The sequence below is a fragment of the Dasypus novemcinctus genome, chromosome 6 (genome assembly GCF_030445035.2).
Source record: "Dasypus novemcinctus isolate mDasNov1 chromosome 6, mDasNov1.1.hap2, whole genome shotgun sequence".
In the NCBI taxonomy this organism is placed as follows: Eukaryota; Metazoa; Chordata; class Mammalia; order Cingulata; family Dasypodidae; genus Dasypus; species Dasypus novemcinctus.
The window spans coordinates 81,986,081-82,011,050 of NC_080678.1; the positions used below are offsets into that span (position 1 = coordinate 81,986,081).

Sequence of the window (24,970 nt, forward strand, 5' to 3'; positions counted from 1 at the left end):
TTAAAAATGGCTACAATCCAAAATTCCTAATTGAACCGCTGAATTAACAAAAATAAGGGAAAAGAGGAAATTATCTAGATCCGGGTCAGCAAACTTTTTCTGTAAAGGGCCAAATGGTCAATATTTTAGGCTTTGCGGGCCATAGTCTTTATTACAACTATTCAACTCAGCCATTGAAGCACAAACGCAGCCAGCCGGGGACAATATGTAAATGAATGAGCCTGGCTGTACTCCCATAAAACTTTACAAAAACAGGCATTGGGCTAGATTTGGCCCACTGGCCGTAGGTCGCTGACCCCTGAATCTGGATTAGGAGTCTTCAGCGCTGACGGTGCATCAAAATCACTTGAGGAGGGTTTATGCAATACCAACACGGAGGCACATGCCCAGAGATTTTTTTATTGTAAAGTTCCTCAGGTGTTTTAATCAGAAGTCAGCATGGAGAACCACAATTTAGGAAATGGCCAATTGTCTCTCACTCTCCTCAGGTTTAGGGACTTTTCCTGGCTCTCTCTGTCGGTTGCCCTCTCCACCTACCTCTCAGATCTTGGGATGACTCTACCACTTAGTTTACTGGGAATACCAAGATAGGTCCTGGAGGAAAAAAAATGAAACCTCAGTGACTTCACGCCATCTGACCTTCACCTCCACTGGCTTCCTCAGGTAAACCTCTGACCCTCCCCACCTGTTTTATCTCTTCAGCACCAGTGGGAATAATTGTTAGCATTGGTGGAACTTATGCGGTCATGTTCTGTTCTCTACTAAGCGAAATGGAAGTGTAACAGTGATCATGGAATTCATTCATCTCTTTTCAGGTTTTCTAAAAAATACACTTTATTAAATGTGAAATGCTTACTGGCAACTGATATATGGGACAGAGGAAAGTCATTGCTTCCCAAATGGTGGGACTCCCCCAAATTTTCTCTTATGAATGTAATTATCAAGTCCAGGAATCCCAGGTTTTGCTTGTATTTTAGACCTTAACTTCAGAACTGAATTTCCACGCAGATGTGTCTTGGCTGGGGAGACCAGTGGTAAAGTGAAGAGTGACCATCAAATCATTCCACATCTTTTTTCCAGTACTCAAAGGATGTGACTCACTTTTCAGCTGTATAACAATGCTTCCTTTCTCCTGCTCTCTGGTATCTCCAAACTGTTGGAAGAAAGGATGAGATATATTGGCCACACTGCTATCTCCAAGACCGACAGCTGTGGTATCACTCAAACGCAGGAAGGAATCACCTCTTCCTCATAACTCTTCTTTCTCCTCTTCGATGCAGATGCAGGCTGCCCGCTGACTATTCATAAAGGGTCGGCAGCCCAAGGTCCAGACAGTATTGAACACAGTATCAACCAGCGAATCACAGGCTACTTGGAAGAGATGATGAGATGCATAAAGGTTAATATACAGGGTTACCCCAAATAGTATGAGTAATTTTGCAGAGGCAATGGTTTTTCAAGGATGACACAATCCCCAGAGGAAAGTAGAGGCAATAATCCAAGTACAGAATTAAAAAGAGAAGCATATTTAAATTTTCAGATGCTCCCATTCAATCCAATAAAGCGGGATACACTGTAGGGTGCCCTCCTTTTGTGGGCCTCCAGGTCAAAACCTTGTTTAGCAATCAGAATTTCCCACACCACTATTGGGCCCACCTCTTGGAAAGCTTACTATTTTTATAAATAGCCTCTCAGATCACACAACCCTGTTTCTGGTAGCTTTCTATGATCAAGTAAAGGATGAACAATCATTCTTTCACTGAAAAAAAAAAAAACAAAACGTGTGTGTATTGGATATGTTGGTCAGTCACTCAGGTGCCAGTGATAAAGAGACAAAATATATCACCTCCAACTCAAAGAGTTCACAGTCTGGACAAAGAGATGGAAAAATGAACAGATAAACAGATGGTTATATTATAACATGGTGAAAGTAACCCCAACATGCCTTGGGAGGTCATATAAGCAAAGGGTCATATCCCTTTGAGGCAAGGATTATTAAGGAAGGCATCTCAGAGGAGGTAAGATACCTTAGTTTAAACTTCAGGAATGATCAGGAAGATGAAAACCTGATACATACTACAACATGGATGAGCCTAGTAAACATTATGCTCAGTGAACGAAGCCAGTCACAAAAGACCACATATCATATGATTCCATTTAAACGAAATGTACAGACTAGGCAAGTCCATACACAGAAAGTAGAGGAGTGGTTGCCTAGAGTTGGGGGGTGGGGGAAGAGTGCCTACTAATGCATATGGGTTACTTTGGGGAATGACAAAAATGTTCTAGGGAAACGGACTTTGGCCCAGTGGTTAGGGCGTCCGTCTACCACATGGGAGGTCCGCGGTTCAAACCCCGGGCCTCCTTGACCCGTGTGGAGCTGGCCATGCGCAGTGCTGATGCGTGCAGGGAGTGCCGTGCCACGCAGGGGTGTCCCCCGCGTGGGGGAGCCCCACGTGCAAGGAGTGCACCCCATAAGGAGAGCCGCCCAGCGTGAAAAGAAAGAGCAGCCTGCCCAGGAATGGCGCCGCCCACACTTCCCGTGCCGCTGACGACAACAGAAGCGGACAAAGAAACAAGACGCAGCAAATAGACACCAAGAACAGACAACCAGGGGAGGGGGGGAATTAAATAAATAAATAAATCTTTAAAAAAAAAAAAATGTTCTAAAATGGCTTGTGGTATTGCTTTACATCTCTGTAGCCATATTAAAAACCATTCACTTGAATACTTTAAATGGATGAACATAGTAGGTGAATCATATCTCAATAAAGCTGTTTCTACACTAACAACAACAATGGAATGATCCAAGTGTTCCAAGCAGAGGAAACTGAGGGGGCAGAAAGGTATGGGCCATCAACCCAAGTAGTCTGAAATGGCAGGAATCAGGAAATGAATCCAGAATCAAGAAATGAATCTGGAGTAATCAAGATGCTAGAAAGGTTAGCCAGGGTTGAATGAGGAGGGCCTTGTATGTCAAAGCAGAGGGTTTGGATTTCACCCATAAGGTAAAGGAATCTGTTGAAGGGCTTTAAGCAGGGGGTGAAGATGATCAGATTTGTGTGATATAAAAAATGTATCTGGTCCCTAAGGGGAAAGAGATTGGATAGGACCCAGAGACTGGGTTGATTTGTAGTAACCAGGGATGCAGATGTGGCTCAAATGATGGAGCGTCCACCTACCATATGGGAAGTCCAGGGTTCAAACCCAGGGCCTCCTGGCCTGTGTGGTGAGCTGGCCCACGCGCGGTGCTGCCGCACACAAGGAATGCCATGCCACGCAGGGATGCCCCTGCACAGAGGTGTCACACATGCGAGGAGTGCGCCCCGCAAAGAGAGCCGCCCTGTGCGAGAAAAGCGCAGCCCGCCCAGGAGTGGCGCCGCACACACAGAGAGCTGGCACAGCAAGATGACACAACAAAAAGAGACAGAGACTTCTGGTGCCGCAGAGAATGCAGGTGGACACAGAAGAACACATAGTGAATGGGCACAAGAGATCAGACAATGGGTGGGGTGGGGGAAGGGGAGAGAAATAAAAATAAATCTTAAAAAAAAAAATTTGCAGTAACCAGGAAAGTGGGACTATCAAAGAGATATTTATGAGAAAGATTCAATAGGACATTGTTTGGAAGACGTAACTTGACCTGACTCTAGGTTAGCAGCAGTCACTAGATAGAGTGATAGTTCCCTTTCGAGGGCCTGATTAATTATTTATATTTTCAAGCCCTTACACATTCACTTTAGGACCACACTGTAGACAGTGATCTAAGAACAAGATCCTAGATTTCCTACTGTTGACTTTCTCTGTGGCATGGGGCCAGTTTGAATTTCATTCTTTTCTATCTGAAAATATAAAAAACTAATGTAATGGTCTGGCTTCAGAAGCTGAGGGATTAAAACTTTTCCTCAAGTGGAGGAATGGGAAACCTCATCCACTGCTGGTTGGAATGTAGAAGGATCCAGCCATTGTGGAGGACAGTTTGGCAGTTCCTCAAAAAACTATAGATTTGCCATATGGTCCAGCAATTCCACTGCTGGGTATATGCCCGAAGAATTGAAAACAAGGACACAGACTGATATATGCACGCTAATGTTCAAAGCAGCATTATTCACTATTGCCAAAAGTTGGAATCAACCCAAATGCCCATCAACAGAGGAATGGATAAACAAAATGTGGTACAGGGTGCACCTGGGGCAGGCTTGATGTGGAGGAGTGGGGGTGTGGGGAGTGGGGTATATGGGAATCTCTTATATTTTTAATGTAACATTTTGTGTGATCTATGTATCTTTAAAAAAAAAAAAAATTAAAATTTTCCTAAAGTGAATTAGGAAACAAATTATAGAATAAGTGCTAGAAATTGGGTAGCTAAGTAGTTATTTAAAAAATAATTAACCTCAAATATATAGAGACCCTTCCATGCAAAATGATAGTTTCCTGTTTTCTTTTGTTTTTTAATTCTTACTGTGACTGAGAAAATGGGGAAAGGGCTTGAAACAAATCAGTGGTCTTATACAGAATAACTTCTGATATGGCAAATTATATAACTGTGGAATGGATATCCAGTGCCAATTGGACAGCTCTCTGGTCTTAAATGATAGATTTTTATTTCTCTGGGAAGGCTTTAGTGTGGCCCTTTCCATCAGGAATAGTGCCAGCAGCTCCTGGGCAGGAGAGCAAGAACTGTTGGGAAGCAGTGCCCAGAATCTTTCTCCACCCTTATTTGCATTAATCACGGTGTTCTTTCTTTATAGAAAGTTCATTGGGCTTGGATGGTCTTCTTAAGTAAAGGAGCTTTAGCCACAGCCCTGCACGAAAACAGGAGCAAAATTCTCTGCTCACAAGTAAATGCCCTTAATAAACCTCCCTGCCACGTTGGAGACAAAGCCCCGTAAACCTACCTGCCACGTTGGAGACAAAGCCCAGACTCCTTTTCAGGTCAGAGCAGATAGAGTGGAGACACCATCGGAATTTGGCATCACAGCGATATTTGTGGGCACCACAAGTGTCATAGCAGATGTCCAGCTGGTTGCAACACTTGGTCATTGCTGGAATGCCCAAGTCCATCTGGGGGAAAGTGAGGGAAGAGAAGGGAAGGGAAAAAAATGTCACCTGCAACCCAAGGACCTTAGGCAACCTCGCCCACCTTATGATCTACCCAGGTCTCATATTCCTGTCCTGTGTGCAGATCTATTCAGAAACGCCAGTGAGTGAGTACAGATCATCAGGTGGAGAGTTGTACGTGCTGAAGTTTTCATCATGATTTAGTTATTAGTTTAATATGTGATGCCAAATAGCCTATTTTTCTTCTTTTTCTTTTAGATTTCAGTAATTTTCAAATTCACAGACTGCTATAGTGATAAAAATAGAGCTCAGAAGTAGTAGTCCAGAGGACAAATCTGTAGGACTTCCAGATTCATCCAAAATTTACGTTAACATTTTTCCAGGTGAAATTTTGTTTGAGCAAAGGATTCCAAAGCTTAGGAGTGTGAAAAACTGAGCCTCAGTTTGCCAAGAAGTCACCAGCATCCCACAGAGCAGTGCTCTAAGGGTATGTATGTGTGCGTCTGTTTGGGTAGGGGAGCAGTATAGGGTAGAGAACTCATAGTTCCTGACCACAAGGGGACTGTGGTCAAACCATAGTATCTAAAACACACACATGCACAGACACACACTAAGAGCCTGTAAGCAACTGTAAATGTTGTAGCATAAATTGTGTGCCTAAGTTCACGGAATGCCACATGTAGAATTATCAAACAGGAAAGATTTATTTAAGAGGGTTTTGAAAGAAAATTGAAAGGATTATTAGAGATGAGGGTAGACTTGGGGTATAGCAGGGAGAGAAAGGAAATAATGAGCAATTCATTTGTGAGGAAGTCAATTTGTGCCAGTCTTCCAAAGGTCTTATCAGGAAAATATACATGTATGCCTGTGTGTGGGTGTGGGTGTGTGAGTGCATGCAAGCACGTGTATATAAATATATTTTTTAATTACAGAGAAGGGCAAGTTGATGGATGGCCTTGATTTCCAAAGTAACTAGTTAGATTTGATAGAGAGTCTTGAGCAATAATGATAACATGATAAAAAAGCAATTAAAGAAGAGTAGTCATTCCAGGGTATATAAGAGTTTGGAATAGAGTCTCAACGTAATAGGACATCTTAGAACCTTTTACAGTTTTTCTGATAGTGTAGCCCTAGACTTGGGTGGAAGCTGAGAAAATCTGGTTTCAGGGAATGGTGTGGATTGATTAATTAGCTATTATATATCATTTCCCTTTGGGTATCCTTAAGTGTTCCCTTATTTGAATGTTTATTCCAAGTCTACCTATAGCATAATGTGGACTTTAGCAGATTAAAATGCCCTTTTAAGCAAAAAAAAAAAAAAAAAATTACATTGAGATAATCTAACTTGTCAGGCTAGGCAAAGGCCTGGGCTCTGCAATCCTGCTGTAATCCCCATATCATCTGATACCTGAAGTCAACTACTTTGCCTGTCCCTTACCACCCCCCCAAACTAAAAATATGTGACAACAGAGATAACTGAGAATTAGATGAGTATAATGGCTATAGTTCAATTAACTAAGTTGAAAATTCTTAAGATGATTCCAAATAATATTTTTATCAGTAAACAAAATAGCATTACTTCCAAAATAATATGTATGCCTGTTTCATAGCTGCTAAATTGATATGGGCCAAAAAATGTGATTTCGCCAGTATATACATTTGAAAGAGCTTTCTTTCTTCCCTGCATATTGCTGATTGTGACAAGTCCACCACACAGCTGTGCAGTAATGCCCAGAAAGCACCATAGCTAAGGGGAGTCTTCCCATAAGACATCTCAGATTTACATATTTATAAGGAAAAATGTCCAGCCAACAGCAGTCAAGTTTCTTTTTCTAACACAAATCTTTATATTAAGATGTTTTCCAACAAATGGAAGTAAGCCATCTTGAGGAAAGCACTTTTTTCCAATTTGGACAAAGATGCCACGTGGATGAGCATCTTTAGTAGAATAAACATTATGCTGCTTAGAAAATTATTACAAACTGAAATCTTTCAAATCAGCAGAAACGTGAAGTTTAGCCTGAGTATGACACAATTCAAAATCATAGTTTAGAGACTGAATCTTTCTATATATATTTTACCTAAAAACCTCTTTTCTAAAGTGAAAGAAAGTAAAGGGTTTCCAAGAGGTCTTAAAAGAAATCGATTTCTTACTTTTTGAGAAAGAGTCAGTGGTAGACTGGTAAATGTCTAGAAAGCAGCTGGGCAAGTGTGTGGGCTGACATGTAGTGTTTGCAGATTTCTATGATGTAGTATTTACTACAAACTTGACTGATTTGAAGCTACCAACTTGAAGTCAATGAGCTCACAAAATCCCCAGCTCTCTCACCAGCTGGTACAGCTGGTTCCAACACATGCTGGAAAGGATCATAAGTTTAAAAAGTCAAACTCGTCAGATTTATTTCAAATTAAATTATGTTTTGATCTCCTAAAGACTCAGCTGATTTTTGCAGTGGAAATTTCAGAGTTCTGATCCACTACACAAGGGCTTATCTGAGAGACAGCTGCCTCTGGGGGAAAAAATCAGATTGCTTCTTAGAAAATCATCTCCCTTCCCCTATATCTAATTTAAAACACCCAATTATATTGCTCAACTTTATGCCATAAATAATCACTTCCATCAGTGGTGATTATTGGGTTAGTCTTAGTAAAGCAATCAACTGAGAAGGAAATGTTGTTAGTGGTACATACACTTCCCGGTACCTTAAGACCCAGGAAATAGGAGCTGCAGCCGTTGGGCTCCTGAGCCTTGTAGCCAGGTCTGGGCATCGGTGCCTTTCCTAGCAGGAGCAAGAGAGGAAAGAAGTAGGAAGAAATATTTAGAAATTAAGTGTCTGGGAATATTCATAGAAAAAAAAAAAGATCTAAAAGCAGATTCAATTTTTCCTTAAAAAGTCACAGTTCACAACATTGTGAATGTAATTAACTACACTGAATTACATATTGAAATGTGACTAAAATGGGAAATTTTAGGTTATATATGTGTTCCTAGAATTTTTTTTTTTAAGATTGATTTATTTCTTTGTGGGGGGGATCTCTTCCTGACGGGGGCAGCTGGAGGGGTCAGGAGAGCCGCACTTCAGCGGGGTTCGAGGTCGCGGCAGATGGCCTCGGGGGCTCTCAGGTGTGGAGGACGCAGGGCGGGGGAGAAGGAAGAAGCCGCGGAGACCAGGTCTGTGCGCAAGTCCGTTTTATTAAGGAAGTACAGTGGGTTATATAGAGAATGAGGAGGGCGGGGGGAGACATGGCGGTAGGGGATTGGCAGAAGCATGGGCGGACTTGTGGTTGGCTGCCGTAAGCAGTTACTAGGGATGGGGGTGGGTATTAGGTCTATAGGGACGGGGATTGGTGCAGGCAGGTACTGCCTTCTGATAGGTGGTTGCTAGGCAGAGGGCAGGCGGAGAGGCTGGGGGGGGGGGGAAGGGGGGGGGAAGCCATCCGTCGGGAGTCCGCTATCCAAGCCTCCAGGACAGCTGTTTGAGGAGATAGGCCAACATTTCTTTCTCTCCCCTTCCCCCCCACCCCAGTTGTCTGTTCTCTGTCTCTATTTGCTGCGTCTTCTTTGTCTGCTTCTGTTGTTGTCAGCGGCACAGGAATCTGTGTTTCTTTTTGTTGCATCATCTTGTTGTGTCAGCTCTCCGTGTGTGCGGTGCCATTCCTGGACAGGCTGCACTTTCTTTCGTGCTGGGTGGCTCTCCTGACGGAGTGCACTCCTTGCACGTGGGGCTCCCCTACACGGGGGACACCCCTGTGTGGCAGGGCACTCCTTGAACGCATCAGCACTGCGCATGGGCCAGCTCCACACGGGTCAAGGAGGCCCGGGGTTTGAACCGCAGACCTCCCATGTGGTAGGCAGACACCCTAACCACTGGGCCAAGTCTGCCGCCTGTGTTCCTAGAATTAACATTCTTAAAAACCATAGGGGAAGTGGATATGGCTCCAGTGATTGGGCTCCCATCTACTATATAGGAGGACCAGGGTTTGATTCCTGGGGCCTCTTGGTGAAGGCGAGCTGGCCCACATGGAGAGTGGGCCCATGCAGTGTGCTGGCCTGCACAGGAGTGCTGGCCCACTTGGCAAGCTGGCCCAAGCAGAGAGTTGGCCTAGCAAAATGATGCAACAAAAAAGAGACACAGAGGAGAGACAATAAGAGACACAGCAGGCCAGGGAGCTGAGATGGCACAAAAGATTGAGTGCCTCTCACCCACTCTGGAAGGTCCTAGGATAAGTTCCTGGTGCCGCCTAAAGAGAAGACAAGCAGACACTTAGAAGAACACACAGCGAATGGACACAGAAAGCAGACAGCAAGTGCAAAACAATGAGGGGGGCGGGTGGGAATAAAAAAATCTTTACAAAAACAAAAAAACCCCACAGGACTGTACAACACAACCTAAAGTTAATAGTACAATTATAACACTATTCTTCCATCAGGTGTAACAAATGTTCCACAGTAATGCAAGGGATTAATAATGGGGGTGGGGGCAGATGTGGGAACTGTATTTTATGCATAATTTTTTTTTTAAAGATTTATTTATTTATTTAATTTCCCCCCCTCCCCTGGTTGTCTGTTCTTGGTGTCTGTTTGCTGCGTCTTGTTTCTTTGTCCGCTTCTGTTGTCGTCAGCGGCACGGGAAGTGTGGGCGGCACCATTCCTGGGCAGGCTGCTCTTTCTTTTCACGCTGGGCGGCTTTCCTCACGGGCGCACTCCTTGCGCGTGGGGCTCCCCCACGCGGGGGACACCCTTGCGTGGCACGGCACTCCTTGCGCGCATCAGCACTGCGCATGGCCAGCTCCACACGGGTCAAGGAGGCCCGGGGTTTGAACCGCGGACCTCCCATATGGTAGACGGACGCCCTAACCGCTGGGCCAAAGTCCGTTTCCCTATGCATAATTTTAAGTAAACCTACAACTTCTCCAATTTAAAATATATATATTAGAAAAGAAGTCACTGTTCTTTACCAGATGGTCACATCTAAATTAGGTGATGATGGTGATAGGATCATAACAGAGTACTAAGCCTTCAGACCACTATGGTATTTTTCTCCTAATCTCAAAGCATTTTATGAGCATTTACTAGTAGTCCTAACGTTTCTTTACTTTTAAAAAAAAAAGTGATAACATATAAATAACATAATTTTTAAACTATATTTAAATTACAATTCAGTGGCATCAATTACATCACTGCCATCCATTACTAAAACTTTTTCATCACCTCAAACAGAAACCCTATACCCATAAAGCAATAACTCCCCATCGCCCCCTCTTAAATGCACGACCTTGAAGATGAGGTCCATTGCAAAACCGAAGCTAAATCTCAAGGTTCTGATTCTTCTAACCATTGAGACCACACATCGCACAGAAAACAACAAGTGCACTGGCTGACCATACATTTAAGGAACTCGACTTAAATCAAGACAACAAACATTCTTCAGAATGACTTCAAAGAAGTTTAGAAAGAGTCCACAAGCATGGAAAAAGCATATGGACCAAAGAGCAAAGACATTTTTGTGCAATATTTTAGTATTTATCTTAGAACTAAACAGGAATGATTTGAAAACTTTGAATTTCTTGGTTTCTCCTCCACTGCTTTTGTTTGTTTTTTAAAGATTTTTTTCTTATTTCTCTCCCCTTCCCTGCCCCCCCCAGTTGTCTACTTTCTGTATCCATCTTCTGTGTGTTCTTGTATCTGCTTGCTTTCTCGATGGCACTGGGAATGTGTGTCTCTTTTCGTTGCGTCATCTTGCTGCATCAGTTCTCCACGTGTGCAGCGTCGTTCCTGGGCAGGCTGCACTTTCTTCACACTGGTCAGCTCTCCTTACGGGGTGCACTCCTTGCACCTGGGGCTCCCTAAGTGGGGGACACCCCTGCATGGCACAGCACTCCTTGAGCACATCAGCACTGCGCATGGGCCAGCTCATCACATGGGTCAGGAGGCCCTGGGTTTGAACCCTGGACCTCCCATGTGGTAGGCAGACGCCCTATCCGTTGCGCCAAATCCGCTTCCCTCCTCCATTGCTTTTGGGTGACGATTTTATGATCTCACAAATGTGGAGAGGGAAGCTCTGTCAGTTCCAACAATGGCAGTTATCATAGATCAAGATAACCTTGACCAGAGTACTTGAGGGCAGTCACCAGAAGTGGGTATTTTTATCCCATTTTCCAGATAAGAGATTAAATTACTTGCCAAAGGCCAATACGGTAAGTGCATAAATAGGATGTAAATTCAGATTTCCCATTGTATACGAAGACCTGTTCTTCCACCAAACTTCGCTGCCTCTCAGGAAAGGCAAGACATAGGCTAAGCCTGAGGAAAAACCTAAGACTTAATTCTCAGGGTGAGGCACTTGACAGTCCTTTTTACCTTCTTCTTTTCTTTAATCTTCTCCTACTAGGTGTTTCATTTTTAATAATTTTGTATTATGAATTACTTCAAAACTGAAAAATAAGTCAGAAACAAATATCATATGCCTATACACAAACATAATGTTAATATTTGCCAAATTTACTTCAGATGTCTGTCTGTTTAAATAAATGTTACAGGTACAATTGGAGCGCCCCAACCAGTCCAAGGCAACCACTTACCTACTTTCTCTATAAATCTGCCTATTCTGGTATTTCATATCAACAAAATCATACAGTATGTGCCCTTTTGTGCCTTCTTTCATTTAGCTTAAAGTTTGCAAGGTTTGTCCATGTTGTAGTATGTATCAGTACTTCACTGTTCATTGAGTTGAAATTCACATAACATAAAATTAACCATTTTAGAGTGAACAATTCCGTTGTATCTAATACATTCAGAATGTTGTACAACCACCCCCACTATCTAGTTCCAAAACATTTTATCACCCCAAAAGGAAACCCCGAACTCATTAAGCAGTTGCTTCCCATTCCCTCTCCACAGCCTCTGGAAATCTCCGGTCTGTTTTCTGTCTCTATGGAGTTACCTGTACTGAACATTTCATAAAATGGCATCATGTAATATGTTTGGTGTCTGTCTTCTCTCATTTAGCATAATGTGTTCAAGGTTGATCCACACTGTAGTGTATATCAGAACTTCGTTCCTTTTTAAGGGCTGAATAATATTCCATTTTATGATATACCACATTTTATTGACCCATTCATCTGGTGATGGACACTTGGGCTGTTTCCACCCTTTGGATATTGTGAATAATGCTGCTATGAACATGTGGTTTTTGTTTGAGTGCCAGTTTTCAATTCTTTGGGGACTCTAGGAGTGGAATTCTGGGTAATAATCATATTTATTAACTCATGTTTAACTTTTTGATTAACAGCTAAACTATTTTCTAGGTGGCTGCAACATTTTACATTCCCACCACCAAGGCACAAGGATCCCAATTTCTCTACATACTCCCATTCTCTCTACACTGTATTTAGATGTGGAATGTTTCTCCTTAGCTTGTTTGGAACAAGCTGAGGACTTGGGATTCTTTCACCTCTGGAAAATTTGCAGCCACTGCGTGAATGTTTTCTTGTCCTCATTCTTTCTAGTCTCTCTGTAGGGGCTCATTAATGAATTTTGGATCTTTTTCACCCTTCCTCCATGTATCTTAGCCTCTCTTTCAAATTTTCCACCTTTTTCCTCTCTGTGCTGAATTTGGTTAGCTTCATCAAATCTATTTTCCAGATTACAAATTCTCTCCAGCTTGACTAATTTGCTATTTTACCTTTCCACTGAGTTTATTTCAATGACTATAATTTTCATTTCTTAGAATTCTATTTGGTTTTTTCAAATCTGTACATTCATTTTTTTTAATCCCTCCCTCCCTTGCGGCTTGTTGTTTGCTCTCTGTGTCCATTCACTGTGCATTCTGTGTGTCTGTATTTATCCCCCCCTGCCCCCCCCCCACGGCTTGCTTGTTGTTTTCACTCTGTGTCCATTCGCTGCGTGCTCCTCTGTGTTTTTACTTGTCTCCTTTTTAGTTGCATCCCCTTGCTGAGTTGGCTCTCCGCGGCGCTTGCGAGCCGGGCGGCACTCCATGGCGTTTGTGGGCTGGTGGCTCTCCACGGTGTGTGGGCGAGCCTGCCTTCACAAGGAGGCCCCAGGACCCAAACCCAGGGCCTCCCATATGGTAGGCGGGAGCCCAACTGCTTGAGCCACAGCCACTTCCCTGTACATTCATTTTTCACTGAGTTCTGCTTTTCTCATTTTAGTTTTCTATTCCTTCATTTATTTCTTTAATAACTTCAAATATTCTTGTTATGTCACTTTATGATCTCTAACATCTACTAACTTTCTATTATTACTAGAGAGTATATTTTTTCTGATTATTTTATCTGTACCTTCATGTAGTTTTGAATAAGAACTTATCTTTGTAGGACTTCTTTTTTGAGGGACTTCCTGTGTCCTGGTTCTGTGACAAACAATTGCTTTTGCTGTGGCTCTGAGAGTCTCCAGACATGTGGACAAGTATTTACGTTATCGTCTCAGTTTAGAATGCTCAATCCAGGTAGACTGTATAAATTAGGTTCCTTACCTGTGCTTGGGGTAGTGTTTTTTTCATTTATTCCTCCTTCAGCCCCAAGTGGATAGAAGGATCTTTGCTACTTCTTGCCATTTTGAGAAGAAATTTTCTAATCCTTTTTAAACAGACCGGGCAGCACTTCCAGGCTCTAAGTTTTACGTAGGGTGTCTAGTTCCAACTCCCAGTTTTTGCAAGTGAAGCTTTCGTCTCTTTGCGTTGAGCACGACAACCCTACTCCTTAGCCCCTAGAGCCTACATAAATTCCAGATGAAAACTTTGGGAGATACTGTATCATCAGCACCAGCTCATCATTTTGGTTTTTGAGTTTCCTCTTCATTTCAGGAACTTGAAGATTTCCCTTGATCTCCCTCTAGCTTGAGTGCTTTATTTTTTTAGTGTTTTGTTTTTTTTTTGACACAATGTTTCTTGTTATCTGTAACAGAAGATGAGCTGTGCTTGTCAATTGAGTCTTCCTGCTCACCATAAGTTGCCTGCCCTTCTTTCCAAACTTCTCAGGAAGGATAACTTATCATTGGTACTCGACTAACCTTCTGATGTTATCAGAAGCACTGGGAATGGGGGAATGGGTAGGGTGTATTAAAAATAATAGTAACCAAAACTGTGCATATAAAATAATCACACTATACCCCCCTACTAAATGTGTGTTATCTCTTGGAGATGAGATTATGGTGATTGTTTTATTTCCTCAGTGTTATTTTATAAATGTTCTGCATTTACTACCTTGATAGATATTAGGGAAAAAAATTTTTTTTAAAGATTTATTTATTTCTCTCCCCTTTCCCCTCCCCCATTGTCTGCTCTCTTGTGTCCATTCACCGTGTGTTCTTCTGTGTCTGTTGTGTCCATTCACTGTGTGTTCTTCTGTGTCTGTGTGCATTCTCGGCAGCACCTCCTGTGTCTCCTTTTGTTGCATCATCTTGCTGCATTAGCTGTCCATGCGTGCAGCGCCTCTCCTGGGCAGGCTGCGCTTTTTTTGTGCAGGGCGGCTCTCCTTCCTCATGGGGCTCCCCTACACGGGGGACATCCCTGTGTGGTATGGCACTCCTTGCGCACAACACTGCTGCACTTGGGCCAGCTCAGCACACAGGCCAGGAGGCCCTGGGTTTGAACCCTGGACAACATATATGGTAAGCGGATGCTCTATCAGTTGAGCCACATCCACTTCCCCAGGGAAAAATTTTCAATAAAGGATCAAATGCTTAAATTCAATGATGAAACTGATTTTTTATGTATTTTGTGATAAGGGCCTTTGTAGCAGGCTGGGTGCAGTTTCCTGGTTACTGCCATTTTTGCACTTGATAACTCACAGAAGACAAAACCCCAATGTCCCAGTTTGAAAGATAATGAAAAGGCAACTGCAGACACCTCCCATTTAGGCCTGCTGTTGAGGAAGGTCATTTTTTATTGTATTTAATATTTTGTGTTTGCTGCAGAAGTTCTATTTAGGCATGAAGTTTTAATTAAAATTTCTAAGAAAAAAAGATGATGGTTTGCGTCTAGGCACAAATTACACTTATTCTCTAGTTTAGGCTCTTTATAGAAGTGGGAGGCTGACAACTTAATTCTCTAGTTCAGGAGCTGGCAACCATGGTAGGAGGGCCAGGTTCGCCCTCTGCCTGTTTTTGTATAAACCGCGAGCTATAAGTAGTTTTTATACTTTTAATTCATTGAGGGGAGGAGAAGGATCAAAACAAGGACAATATTTCAAGACATGAAAATCACATGAAATTCAAATGATAGTGTCCATAATGTTTTATTAGAACACAGCCATGCTCATTTGTTACATAGTATATATATAGCTTCTTTCAGAGAAAGAATAGCAGAATATTGTTACAATCCTGATGTGAAGATGCTTTCCAAGCAAGATACCGCGAAGCTATAAAGAAAAAAAGACTATCCAATTTGATCTTAAAAAATAAAAAAAATTAAAAAAAATTTAAAACTTTCTGAATAAAGTGAAATTCCATAAACACAGCTAAAAGAGACCAGAGGCAGAGTGAGGAGAAGAGTCAGAAGTGAAAACCAAGAGTTCTCTCCTCCAGCCATGTCCACTGCCTCCTGGGTCCAACCTTTTTTTTCTGTCAGTTTTGTCACTGGAAAGAAACAGTAAAAAATTTCTGGAGCTTTGTTACCCAGGTCAAGGGTTTTATCCTCCTGGGAGGGTGTGTCCCTTCTCCCTCCCCAGCTGATTCCTGCAGAAGTTCGTGCTCTCCAAGGGCTCAGGGGGCAGCTTATTTTATTTGAACTGTAGACCCTGCTTATTTCCAAAAACTCTCAAGGCCACCAATAGATACAGCATGGAGAATGCAGTCATAGAACAAAGCAGAATAGTGGCAATCTTACAGAAGCAGTGAACTCCACACTTCAATTGGTCAAACAGAGCAAGTGCTAGCTGAGGTAGGGTGACTACCTCATCCCAGTTTGCCTGGGACCAATCTGGTTTTAGCGCTGCAAGTTCCATGTCCCAGGGACCCCAGGAAAACAGGGACAGGTGGTTACCCTGGCAAGAGAACAATATATTTGTCCTTAGGTCAGTGGCTACTTTCTTTTTTTTTTTTTTTTGACTTGTTTCCCCTGGAGACTCTGATGAAGGTTATGACTTCTTTCTCTGGAAAAAGATACAAACTCACAGGTTCATAAAATTTTGCTCAGGAAGCAGACGTGGCCCAGTGGTTAGGGCGTCCGTCTACCACATGGGAAGTCCGCGGTTCAAATCCCGGGCCTCCTTGACCCGTGTGGAGCTGGCCCATGCGCAGTGCTGATGCGCGCAAGGAGTGCCCTGCCACGCAGGGTGTCCCCCGTGTAGGGGAGCCCCACACGCAAGGAGTGCGCCCCATAAGGAGAGCCGCCCAGCGCGAAAGAAAGTGCAGCCTGCCCAGGAATGGCGCCGCCCACACGGAGACCTGACACAACAAGATGACACAACAAAAAGAAACACTGATTCCCGTGCTGCTGACAACAACAGAAGCGGACAAAGAAGACGAGGCAGCAAATAGACACAGAGAACAGACAACCGGGGTGGGGTGGGGTGGGGTGGGGTGGGGTGGGGTGGGGTGGGGAGGGGTTGGGGGTGGGGAAGCAGAGAAAAATAAATAAATCTTTAAAAATAAATTTTGCTCTACGATTTCTGACATATAAAAACTTCTCTTTAAAAAAGAAAAGACTAAAAATTGATATTTTAAGATACCTTTTCCTGGAACTAAACCCAAGAAGCAATTCATCACGAGGTCCTTTTATAAAAATGCGACTGTTTAGAGAGAGTCTTCATGGTGTACAAGACACAGAGACTGTCCCAGCCACCCTCCGCCAGAGACTGGTAAAGGCAGAGAACGCTGAAAGCTTCCTTCCTTCAAGGGACTTCTTTCAGAGAGGGAGTCATCCAACCACTGAGACATCTGTTTGTTGTTTTGTTTTGTTGTCACTTTACGTTGAAAGAGAACCAGAAGCATCCAGATGCATAGTTAACTTGTTCACTAAACCATCTTTTCCATAAATTATATATAATTTTTTTGGTGCCTGCTATAAATTCTGAATATATATATTTTAAATCTTACAACAACCCTGCCAGGTGGATGTTATTAGCATCATTTATGCATATGAGGAAACTAAGGTAATCCAAAGCCCATGACTTTTCCATTACTCGTATTTATCAAAGTCTGGTTCAAAGGCCACCTGTTCAAAAAGCAGATTTCAAGGTCCTACTTGAAAGGTAGGACCTACTGAGTTAGATTCTCTGGGGGTGGGGAGAGGTCTATATTTTTAAAAGATTCTGAAAAGAAGCTTGTTTGCCTTAGTGTAGACTCCTTAAAAACAACTGTCACCGGATTTTGTCTAGGTTCTTGACTATGCAGCAGAAATGATTTCTAGAGCACGTAGGGTGAGCTAGGCCAGTAATTTATTAAGGTAGGGAGGGAAGAGAAATGGGAGAAAGTAACAGACCATGGGTCCCTGAAGAGGAAGGGGCTGAAAAGTGATAAAGAGGGCTGATTTACAGACTCCAGTTTCCCATTGTAGATTATAAATCCCCAGGTTTACTTGCATGTTGATCCAAGTGAGGGGAGAAGGCGGCCAGAATTGGGGTCCAAAGGCGAGAGAGCGAGTTCAGACCTTGAACCTGCTTTTTGGACCATTAATTAGTCCACCCCTTTGCTAATGGCAGGGGAGGAATTCCAGCTGTTTGTTGTTTTGATTGATTGCCCCACCCATCAATCCCCTAGGAGGGCCCAATGATAAAGTCCTTGGGGACTATCCGGGGCTTCTCCTGGCTTCCGGAGGAAGTCTTGTTCTGAGCGACAGAATCTTGGGGGGGGGGGGTCTTCCAGCAGCCGCCTTGGGGCTACTGATGTCCACGTGGACTCTCTGCCAGGTTCCAGATCCATCCATTGATTCCCTATCTTACTAGCCCGCTTCACAACTCTGCTGTGGGCACTTTTCACACGTGCTGAATCTCATTATTTTTATAGCCCAGTCCTTTGACTAGTATAGATTTTGTGTGTTGAAGTGAAAACTAATTGCTTTAGCTATCAGAGGTGTGGAAAGTAATGTTGACATGCTATTATAGACTACCAGGATACAAACACTCCCTTACCAATTTAACCTATTGACTGAAGTTCTCTAGAAGAATGACCTTTTAAATAGCGCTGGGTTGCAAATTGGTAATCACCTGACAAACGTTAAAAACCTGATGTCCAACCCACAGAAATTCTGATTTAATTGGTTTGGGCATCATGGAGCTGCCCTGGATGGTGCTTCAGAGGTAATCACCGGACATTGTAAATCCTCACAGGGCCCACTTGATGGAATAGAGGAGAGTATGGGCCATGATGTGAACCAATGTATATGAGGTACAGAGGTGCCCAAAGATGTACTTACCAAATCCAATGGATGTGTCATGATGATGGGAACGAGTGTTGTTGGGGGGGGGGAGAGGGGGGGTGGGGGGGTGGGGTTGAATGGGACCTCACATATATATTTTTAATGTAATATTATTACAAAGTCAATAAAAAATAAAAAAATTAAAAAAAAAAAAGAGGTTTTTTAAAGCTTCCTGAGTGATTCTAACTTTGAGCCACAGTAGAGAAGCACTTTTAAGTAATGGCAAGTACCTATCAAATAGAACTTGTAGGCCAGCTGTTGCTAAATTTTTTCTTCTGCTAAAGGTCTCTAAAGCAGTGGTTCTCCAAGTGTGGTCCCAGGACCAGCAGCATCAGTACCAGAAATCCAAATTCTGTGGCCTCTCCCCAGACCTACTGAATCAGGAACACTTGGCAGGGGTGGGGGGCCGGTGGGGGTGGGGGTGGACAGCCATCTGTTTTAACAGCCCTCCAGCTGGTTCAATGCACAGGCGAATTTGAGAACTACTGCTTTAAAAAGAGAAGACAAGCCTTGCTATGAAAGGGGTATCAGGAAGCAAGCAAACAAAAAGAACAGAGACCAGCTAATTAATAGATACCATCTGTTCAAAAGACTGCTTGATCCACTGTCAACTTGAGAAGATATTTTGCACCGTTTTAGCACAGCCTCTAGATCAGGGGTTCTTAACCAAGGGTCCAAAGGGGCCGTGGAAAGATTTCAGGGGGTCTGTGAGTTTGAATTGAAAAAAAAAAATCAACTTATTATCTTTATTTTCTCTGACCTCTAACTGACACCTAGCATTTCCTTCCCTTATGAATGTATGCAATAAAGAAATTACAGTAGTATTCATTTCACCTGACTGGCAAAGGGATCCGTGGAACAAAAAAGGAACCCCTGCTCTAGATTCTCAGCGCCACTGGTTCCAAAAATAGAAAGGCCCAACCCCCTCCCCATTTTCCTACACTCCTTTCAGGCCCCTCCTTTCACAGGTTCTGCTTTGAGAGTGAGGATTTATTTACCTTCCTGTTCTCTCTGTTGACTGTTCCCCTCCCCCACCAGTTGCTGCTGACCTGGACTCTGCCAGGGTAGAAGGCTCTGCAACTAAACATTGCTGAAAAATTTTAATGCTATTTTGCTGGAGAAGGAAAGAAGATATGGTTCTCATTTTCCTATAAAAAAAAAATTCCTGCCATTTTCTATCTGCTGAACAGTTCAGAGTATTTGGTGATGTAGAGGAAGGAAAACAGCACCTGGAGTAAATTAACACCTTTCATCAGTGCACACTAGGTTGATACAGGCCCTAGCACTGACCTGGCTTTTCACCATACGGGGTTTTCACAGAGAAGACGCAGCTTCTTTATCATATCCCTATGTGGTTAAAACTTATAAGCTGCAAAATTTTGGGTTCTGATATAATGGCTATTCATTATCTCCTGTTTATTCTTAGCTTATAAGAAAGCTATTTCTCCTGCTAGAGGAGAAATGAGGGAAGAGAAACTTATTGGGTGAGTCCAGCAAGTATGGAGCTTTTTTCAGTCTCTCTCTCTCTAGGCTGTTTTATCTGTTGAGTGTTTGGAGAACATATTTCTCTAATATGTTTTCCTGCTAAGCTACACTGACTCACCATTTTCTTCTCTAATTCCAGGATGAGACATTCGATAAGGAAAACCATAAAACGAATGCTAGATGAGACTAATGTATATATGAGGCAACATCTGCATTTGCCTTCCAGCCTGGCCGTCCAGGTCTGCTTTCAGGTCCCACAAGAACGTCCAGCACAGGGTGGGGGGCAGAGCTGGCCCCAGGGACGACTCTTGGGTGTGCTCCCCGGCGCCCCAGCACGTCTTTACAACTCGGACAAGTGCTCCTACTGTTCCAGAGTTCCACGTCTGGCACCCAGCCTGAGAGCCAGCCGCGGGCCGGCGCCCGAAGGCTCTCCAGCGGCACGGGCAGGCAGCAGGCCTTGTCCTCCCGCAGAAGGCCTGCCATCGCTGATGCCGCGGGGACAGCCCGGGGATCACATGCCAGCCGGAGACTGGCAGGGCTGGAGGCAGGCGCTGAGGGGCCGGGGAGGGAAAGAATCCCAAGCTCGCCCCAGAGCCCCTGAGGGAGCTGCTTCACCCTCCACCGCCCTGCCTGGGTTGGGCTTCAGTTTCTTCCCAAGGACTCCCCACAAAGTCCTCTCACGAATTCCTCCTCGCCATGCTGCCTCGTCCCAGCCCGCCTCACAGTAAACTCGTTAAAAATGGCCCCAGGGAACAAGCCTTGCAAAGCCCCTTGGAGTAGATTTGCCATATAAAATACAGGACAGATACGGATCGGACATACTTACACTAACCAGGTCTTCCTTGTTTATCTGAAATTAAGTTTCCCCTGGCCTCTTGTGTTTACTGGCCAAACCCGGCAGCCCTCCCCAAGAGGTGGCGAATAGGGAAGAGCGCGCCACAGGCCGGAGGGCGCTCAGGCCACCACAGCGACAGCCGGGACCCGAGGGGCAAGGCACTCACCGTACCGACACCTGTACTGACAGACTCCATTCTTCCCTCCCAGCAGCTCCTGGAAGGAATCGAAGTAGCTGTTGACGGATTCGAAGCCGCCCCGGAGGTGCCGCAGCCCCCAGTCTGAGTAGGACTCCTCGGCGTCGGGGCTGGTGTCGCTCCGGGCCGGGCCGCCCGCCAGGCTGAAGCACAGGACCGCGAGGCTCCAGGCCAGCTTCATGCTGCTCCGCCCGGGGCCGGGGCGCGCCGCGGGCCCGCGTCGCCGGCGGCAGGTGCGCGGCGGGGCTGGGCGCACGGCGGGGCTGGGCGCACGGCCGGGGCTGGGCGCACGGCCGGGGCTGGGCGCACGGCGGGGCTGGGCGCACGGCCGGGGCTGGGCGCACGGCCGGGGCTGGGCGCACGGCCGGGCTGGGCGCACGGCGGGGCTGGGCGCACGGCGGGGCTGGGCGCACGGCCGGGGCTGGGCGCACGGCCGGGGCTGGGCGCACGGCCGGGGCTGGGCGCACGGCGGGGCTGGGCGCACGGCCGGGGCTGGGCGCGGGTTATCGGCCGCGCTCGAGCTGCGCGTTCCCCGAGGTGGACTTTAAACGCAGCCGGGGAGGTCGGGATGAGATCAGGGCAATTGTTAGAGGGCAAAGGTCGGACGGTGGGCGGGCCCGTCTGCAGGACGGCCCGAGAGAGGGAGCCCTGCAGGGTGGGTCCCCAGCCCCGAGGAGGGGGCGCTCAGCAGCCTCGGCGCGCCCGGGCAGCGGGCGAGGCCACCGCCGGCCCCTGCTCACCGGTCGATGGTAGCGGGTGTGGGCCCTCGGGGCCAGCCTCTTTTCACAGAGCGCCTGTGCCAGGGTCCTGTCCCCACCCCCGAGCCAGTCACCCACAGGTGGTCTCCAGGGAGATTCGGGGGGGGGGGCGTGGAATTCCAGCACAGCCCCTGCTTTGCCGTTCGAGGAAAAGCCCCAGGGATGGGGGGTTAAGTGGTGCCGTCTTTCCCACGATCGGGAGATGGCCAGAGAAGAGTGCTTTCCGTGGAAGGGCAGGTTTGGGAGCCCGGCTTCTGCCCTGGTGCCTCCTTAGCTCTCAGCCCCCATGTGGCCCTCAGACACATACATCCTCTGATCTGGAGGAGCTCCCAATGGCAGAGCATGTTTGCCTTTATTTACAGAGGCGATGCTCAGCAGTATCTGATATCTACAGATTGCCCAGGGACAGTCAAGGGGGAGCTCATCTCTCCTACCATCATGTTTCCTTAAGTCAGGAGAGGTTATCAGAAAGGCTCTGTTGAGTTTTTAGGCTTTAAGACGGTTGACTGAAGGCTAGTGTCTCAGCATCACTTTCGGATGATAGTTCGCTTTTAGCCACGTGGAGACATAAATTTCCATCCATGAAACCACTAGACCATGGGTTCTTAACAAGGGGTCTGTGAGCTTGAATTGAAATTCAGAAAAACATTCTTGTGGGGACATGTTGGTGTGGGTGCGATATATTTATTAAATAATGCATAGTATAGTGTGGACTTAGTAAGGAGTCCGTGGTTTTCACCTGACTGCAGAGGGGTCCGTGGAACATAAAGGATTAACCCCTGCACTAGATAATAAATATGACACCATTATAGATCAAATGAATTTTCATTTCTCAAGTGTTTGGAAAGCCCCATCGAAAATAATGAATTAAAGACATCGTTTCAGATAAGAAATGTGTTTGTCTAAGGACTCAGATTCCAGGAAGGGTAGTGGTTAAACAATATTTCATACAACCACAAAAATACCACCCAATGTTTTAAAGCACTTAGATATGTGAAAGTGCTTTCAAAAATTAATTTTTTAATATTCCCATCAATTCTGTGCAGCAGGTAAATATCTTTCCCATTTGACAGTTGAGAAAACACACAAAGGCTAAATGACTTGGTTAAAGTCGTCTTATCATTGGTAAGATGATAGCAGGGCAAGCACATAACTTGAGGAGCCTAGTCAAAATGAAAGTATGAACTCCTTGTTCAAAAATCAGGAACAGGTTTTTTCCTGTAAAAATATTTTATTACCATAAAACATAATTATAAGTAATAGTGATAGGTAAGTAATATATAAACTAAAAATTACAGAAAAATTTTGGTGTCATAGTTTTATATAATACAATACATCGTAATATTTTATTAATATGTGACATCTTGATTGGTCATGAGATCTCCAACTTGTTTTTCTGCAAATTCATTCATTAAGTCATCAAGATTTATACTTTTGGCAACTTCATTTTGAATTGATATAATTGAAAGTGATGTCAATTACTTTTGGCAAATGCTTGATAAATAATTTTTTATGATTTTTAATTTTGAGAAGGCCAGATCTGCTGAGGCAACTGTTATTGGAGCTGTTCATAGTATTTTACAGACTGACAAGATTGTGATAAAGTTTGGAAATTACTTTGAACTATAAATTTTAATATATCCAGAGCTGATGATTCTTAAGGAACAATTTTTCTAAAAATTGATTTAAGTCTGAATTTTATAAGTAAATTTTAAAAACATTTTATTTTGAAATAATTTCAAACTTGAGAATTATAAAAATAATATAAAACATTTTCACATAACTCCAATATACCCCCTCCGCAGATACCTAGATTTACTAACTTGTAACAATTTGCCATTTTTCTCATATCATTCTATCTGCTATCAACTTTCTAAACATTGGAGAGTGGGTTGCATAATCATGCTCCTTCAACACTTAATACTTTATATTAAGTGTTCGCTAAGAATATTTCCTAAGAATAGGGATATTCACTTATATAACTACCTTAAGTACAGTTACCAAGTTGAAGAAATTTAACATTGATAAAAAGCTTACACTCTATATTCCAATTTTCCAGTTGTCTCAGTAATGTCACTTGAAGCATTTTATCCTCCATTATTATATCCAGTCCAAGCTCATGTATTTCATTTAATTGTCATTGTCTCTTTACTGTCTTTTTTAAATTGTGGAAACATATATACAATACTACTCTCCAATATCAACCACTCCCAAGCATACCATTCAGTGGGATTAATCACATTCACAGTGCTGTGCTACCCTCACCATTCACCATTATGAGAACTTTCGCATGATCCCAAAAGAAACCCTGCATCCATTATGTGTTAATTTCCCATCCCCTCTTTACCCCTTGTAAAACCTGTACTCTATTTTCTCTCTATGAATTGTATATTCTAGTTATTACATTTAAGTGGAATCATATACTATCTGTCCCTTCGTATCTGACTTATTTTACTCAACGTGATGTTTTCAAGGTTCATCCATGTTGTAGCATGTATCAGAACTTTATTCTTTTTATGGCTGGATAATATTCCATTTATGTATAATGTTTTTGTTTAGCCATTCATCTACTGATGGACATTTGGGTTGCTTCCACCTTTTGGCTATTGTGAATAATGATGCTGTGAAGATCAGTGTGCATTTTCTGTTGAAGTCCCTGCTTTCAATTCTTTTGAGTATATACCTAGAAGTGGAATTGCCAGATCATTTGGTAATTTTCTACTTAACTTTCTGAAGAACTACCAAATTGTAGTTTTCTTGGATATCTTTATCTGGCATTGGTATCAGAGTAATGCTAGCCTTTCAGAATGAGTTGGGAAATGTTGAAGAATTTAATGTTTGGTAAAATTCGCCAGTGAAGCCATATGGTTCAGGACTTATCTTTGTTGGAAGATTTTGATTACCTGATTCAGTCTCTACTTGTTGTTGAGGTCTTCTATTTCTTCTTTCAGTCTAGGTAATTGTGTGTTCTAGGAATTTGTCCATTTCATCTAGGATATCTAATATGTTGGTATACAGTTGTTCTAATCCTCTTTAATTCATATCAATAGTAATGTCCCCCACTTTCATTTCTGATATTTATCTGCATATTTTCTCTTCTATGTCAATAAAGGTAAAAGCTTGCCAATTTTATTGAATTTTTTAAGGAACCAGCTTTTGACTTTGTTAATTCTCTCACTGATTTGAGATCTTCCTTTTATTTTTCTTTAAAAAATTTTGTGGTGACATATATACAATTGATCGTTCCCCATTTTAA

At 43.7% G+C, this 24,970-nt stretch overlaps 1 protein-coding gene across 4 annotated transcripts; it reads right to left on the reverse strand.

Moving 5' to 3' along the window:
- Nucleotides 1–808: 808 nt before the first annotated feature.
- On the reverse strand, nt 809–21,213 carry PLA2G12B (phospholipase A2 group XIIB). Of its 4 annotated transcripts, XM_023583236.3 has the most exons (5): nt 20,927–21,193; nt 7,753–7,841; nt 4,899–5,064; nt 1,243–1,371; nt 809–1,153 (listed from the first exon to the last, which is right to left on the reverse strand). In XM_023583236.3, the coding sequence occupies exons 1-4, from the start codon at nt 21,135–21,137 to the stop codon at nt 1,250–1,252; spliced, it is 588 nt and encodes a 195-aa protein (XP_023439004.2). In that variant the 5' UTR covers nt 21,138–21,193; the 3' UTR covers nt 809–1,153; nt 1,243–1,249. The 4 variants fall into 4 exon arrangements, with proteins under 4 accessions (XP_023439004.2, XP_012386566.2, XP_058154985.1 ...); XM_012531112.3 differs by having other exon boundaries at nt 809–1,371; nt 7,765–7,841; nt 20,927–21,213; XM_058299002.2 differs by having other exon boundaries at nt 809–1,371.
- Nucleotides 21,214–24,970: the final 3,757 nt, after the last annotated feature.

What these genes read in the sequence shown, in the direction of transcription:
- PLA2G12B (XM_023583236.3), bottom strand. Translation starts at nt 21,137, where the DNA reads ATGAAGCTGGCCTGGAGCCTCGCGGTCCTGTGCTTCAGCCTGGCGGGC. An exon ending in TCAGTACAGGTGTCGGTACG is followed by an intron (nt 7,842 to 20,926) that starts GTGAGTGCCTTG and finishes TGCTCCTGCTAG; the next exon opens with GAAAGGCACCGATGCCCAGA. An exon ending in GTCTTAAGGTACCGGGAAGT is followed by an intron (nt 5,065 to 7,752) that starts GTATGTACCACT and finishes ACTTTCCCCCAG; the next exon opens with ATGGACTTGGGCATTCCAGC.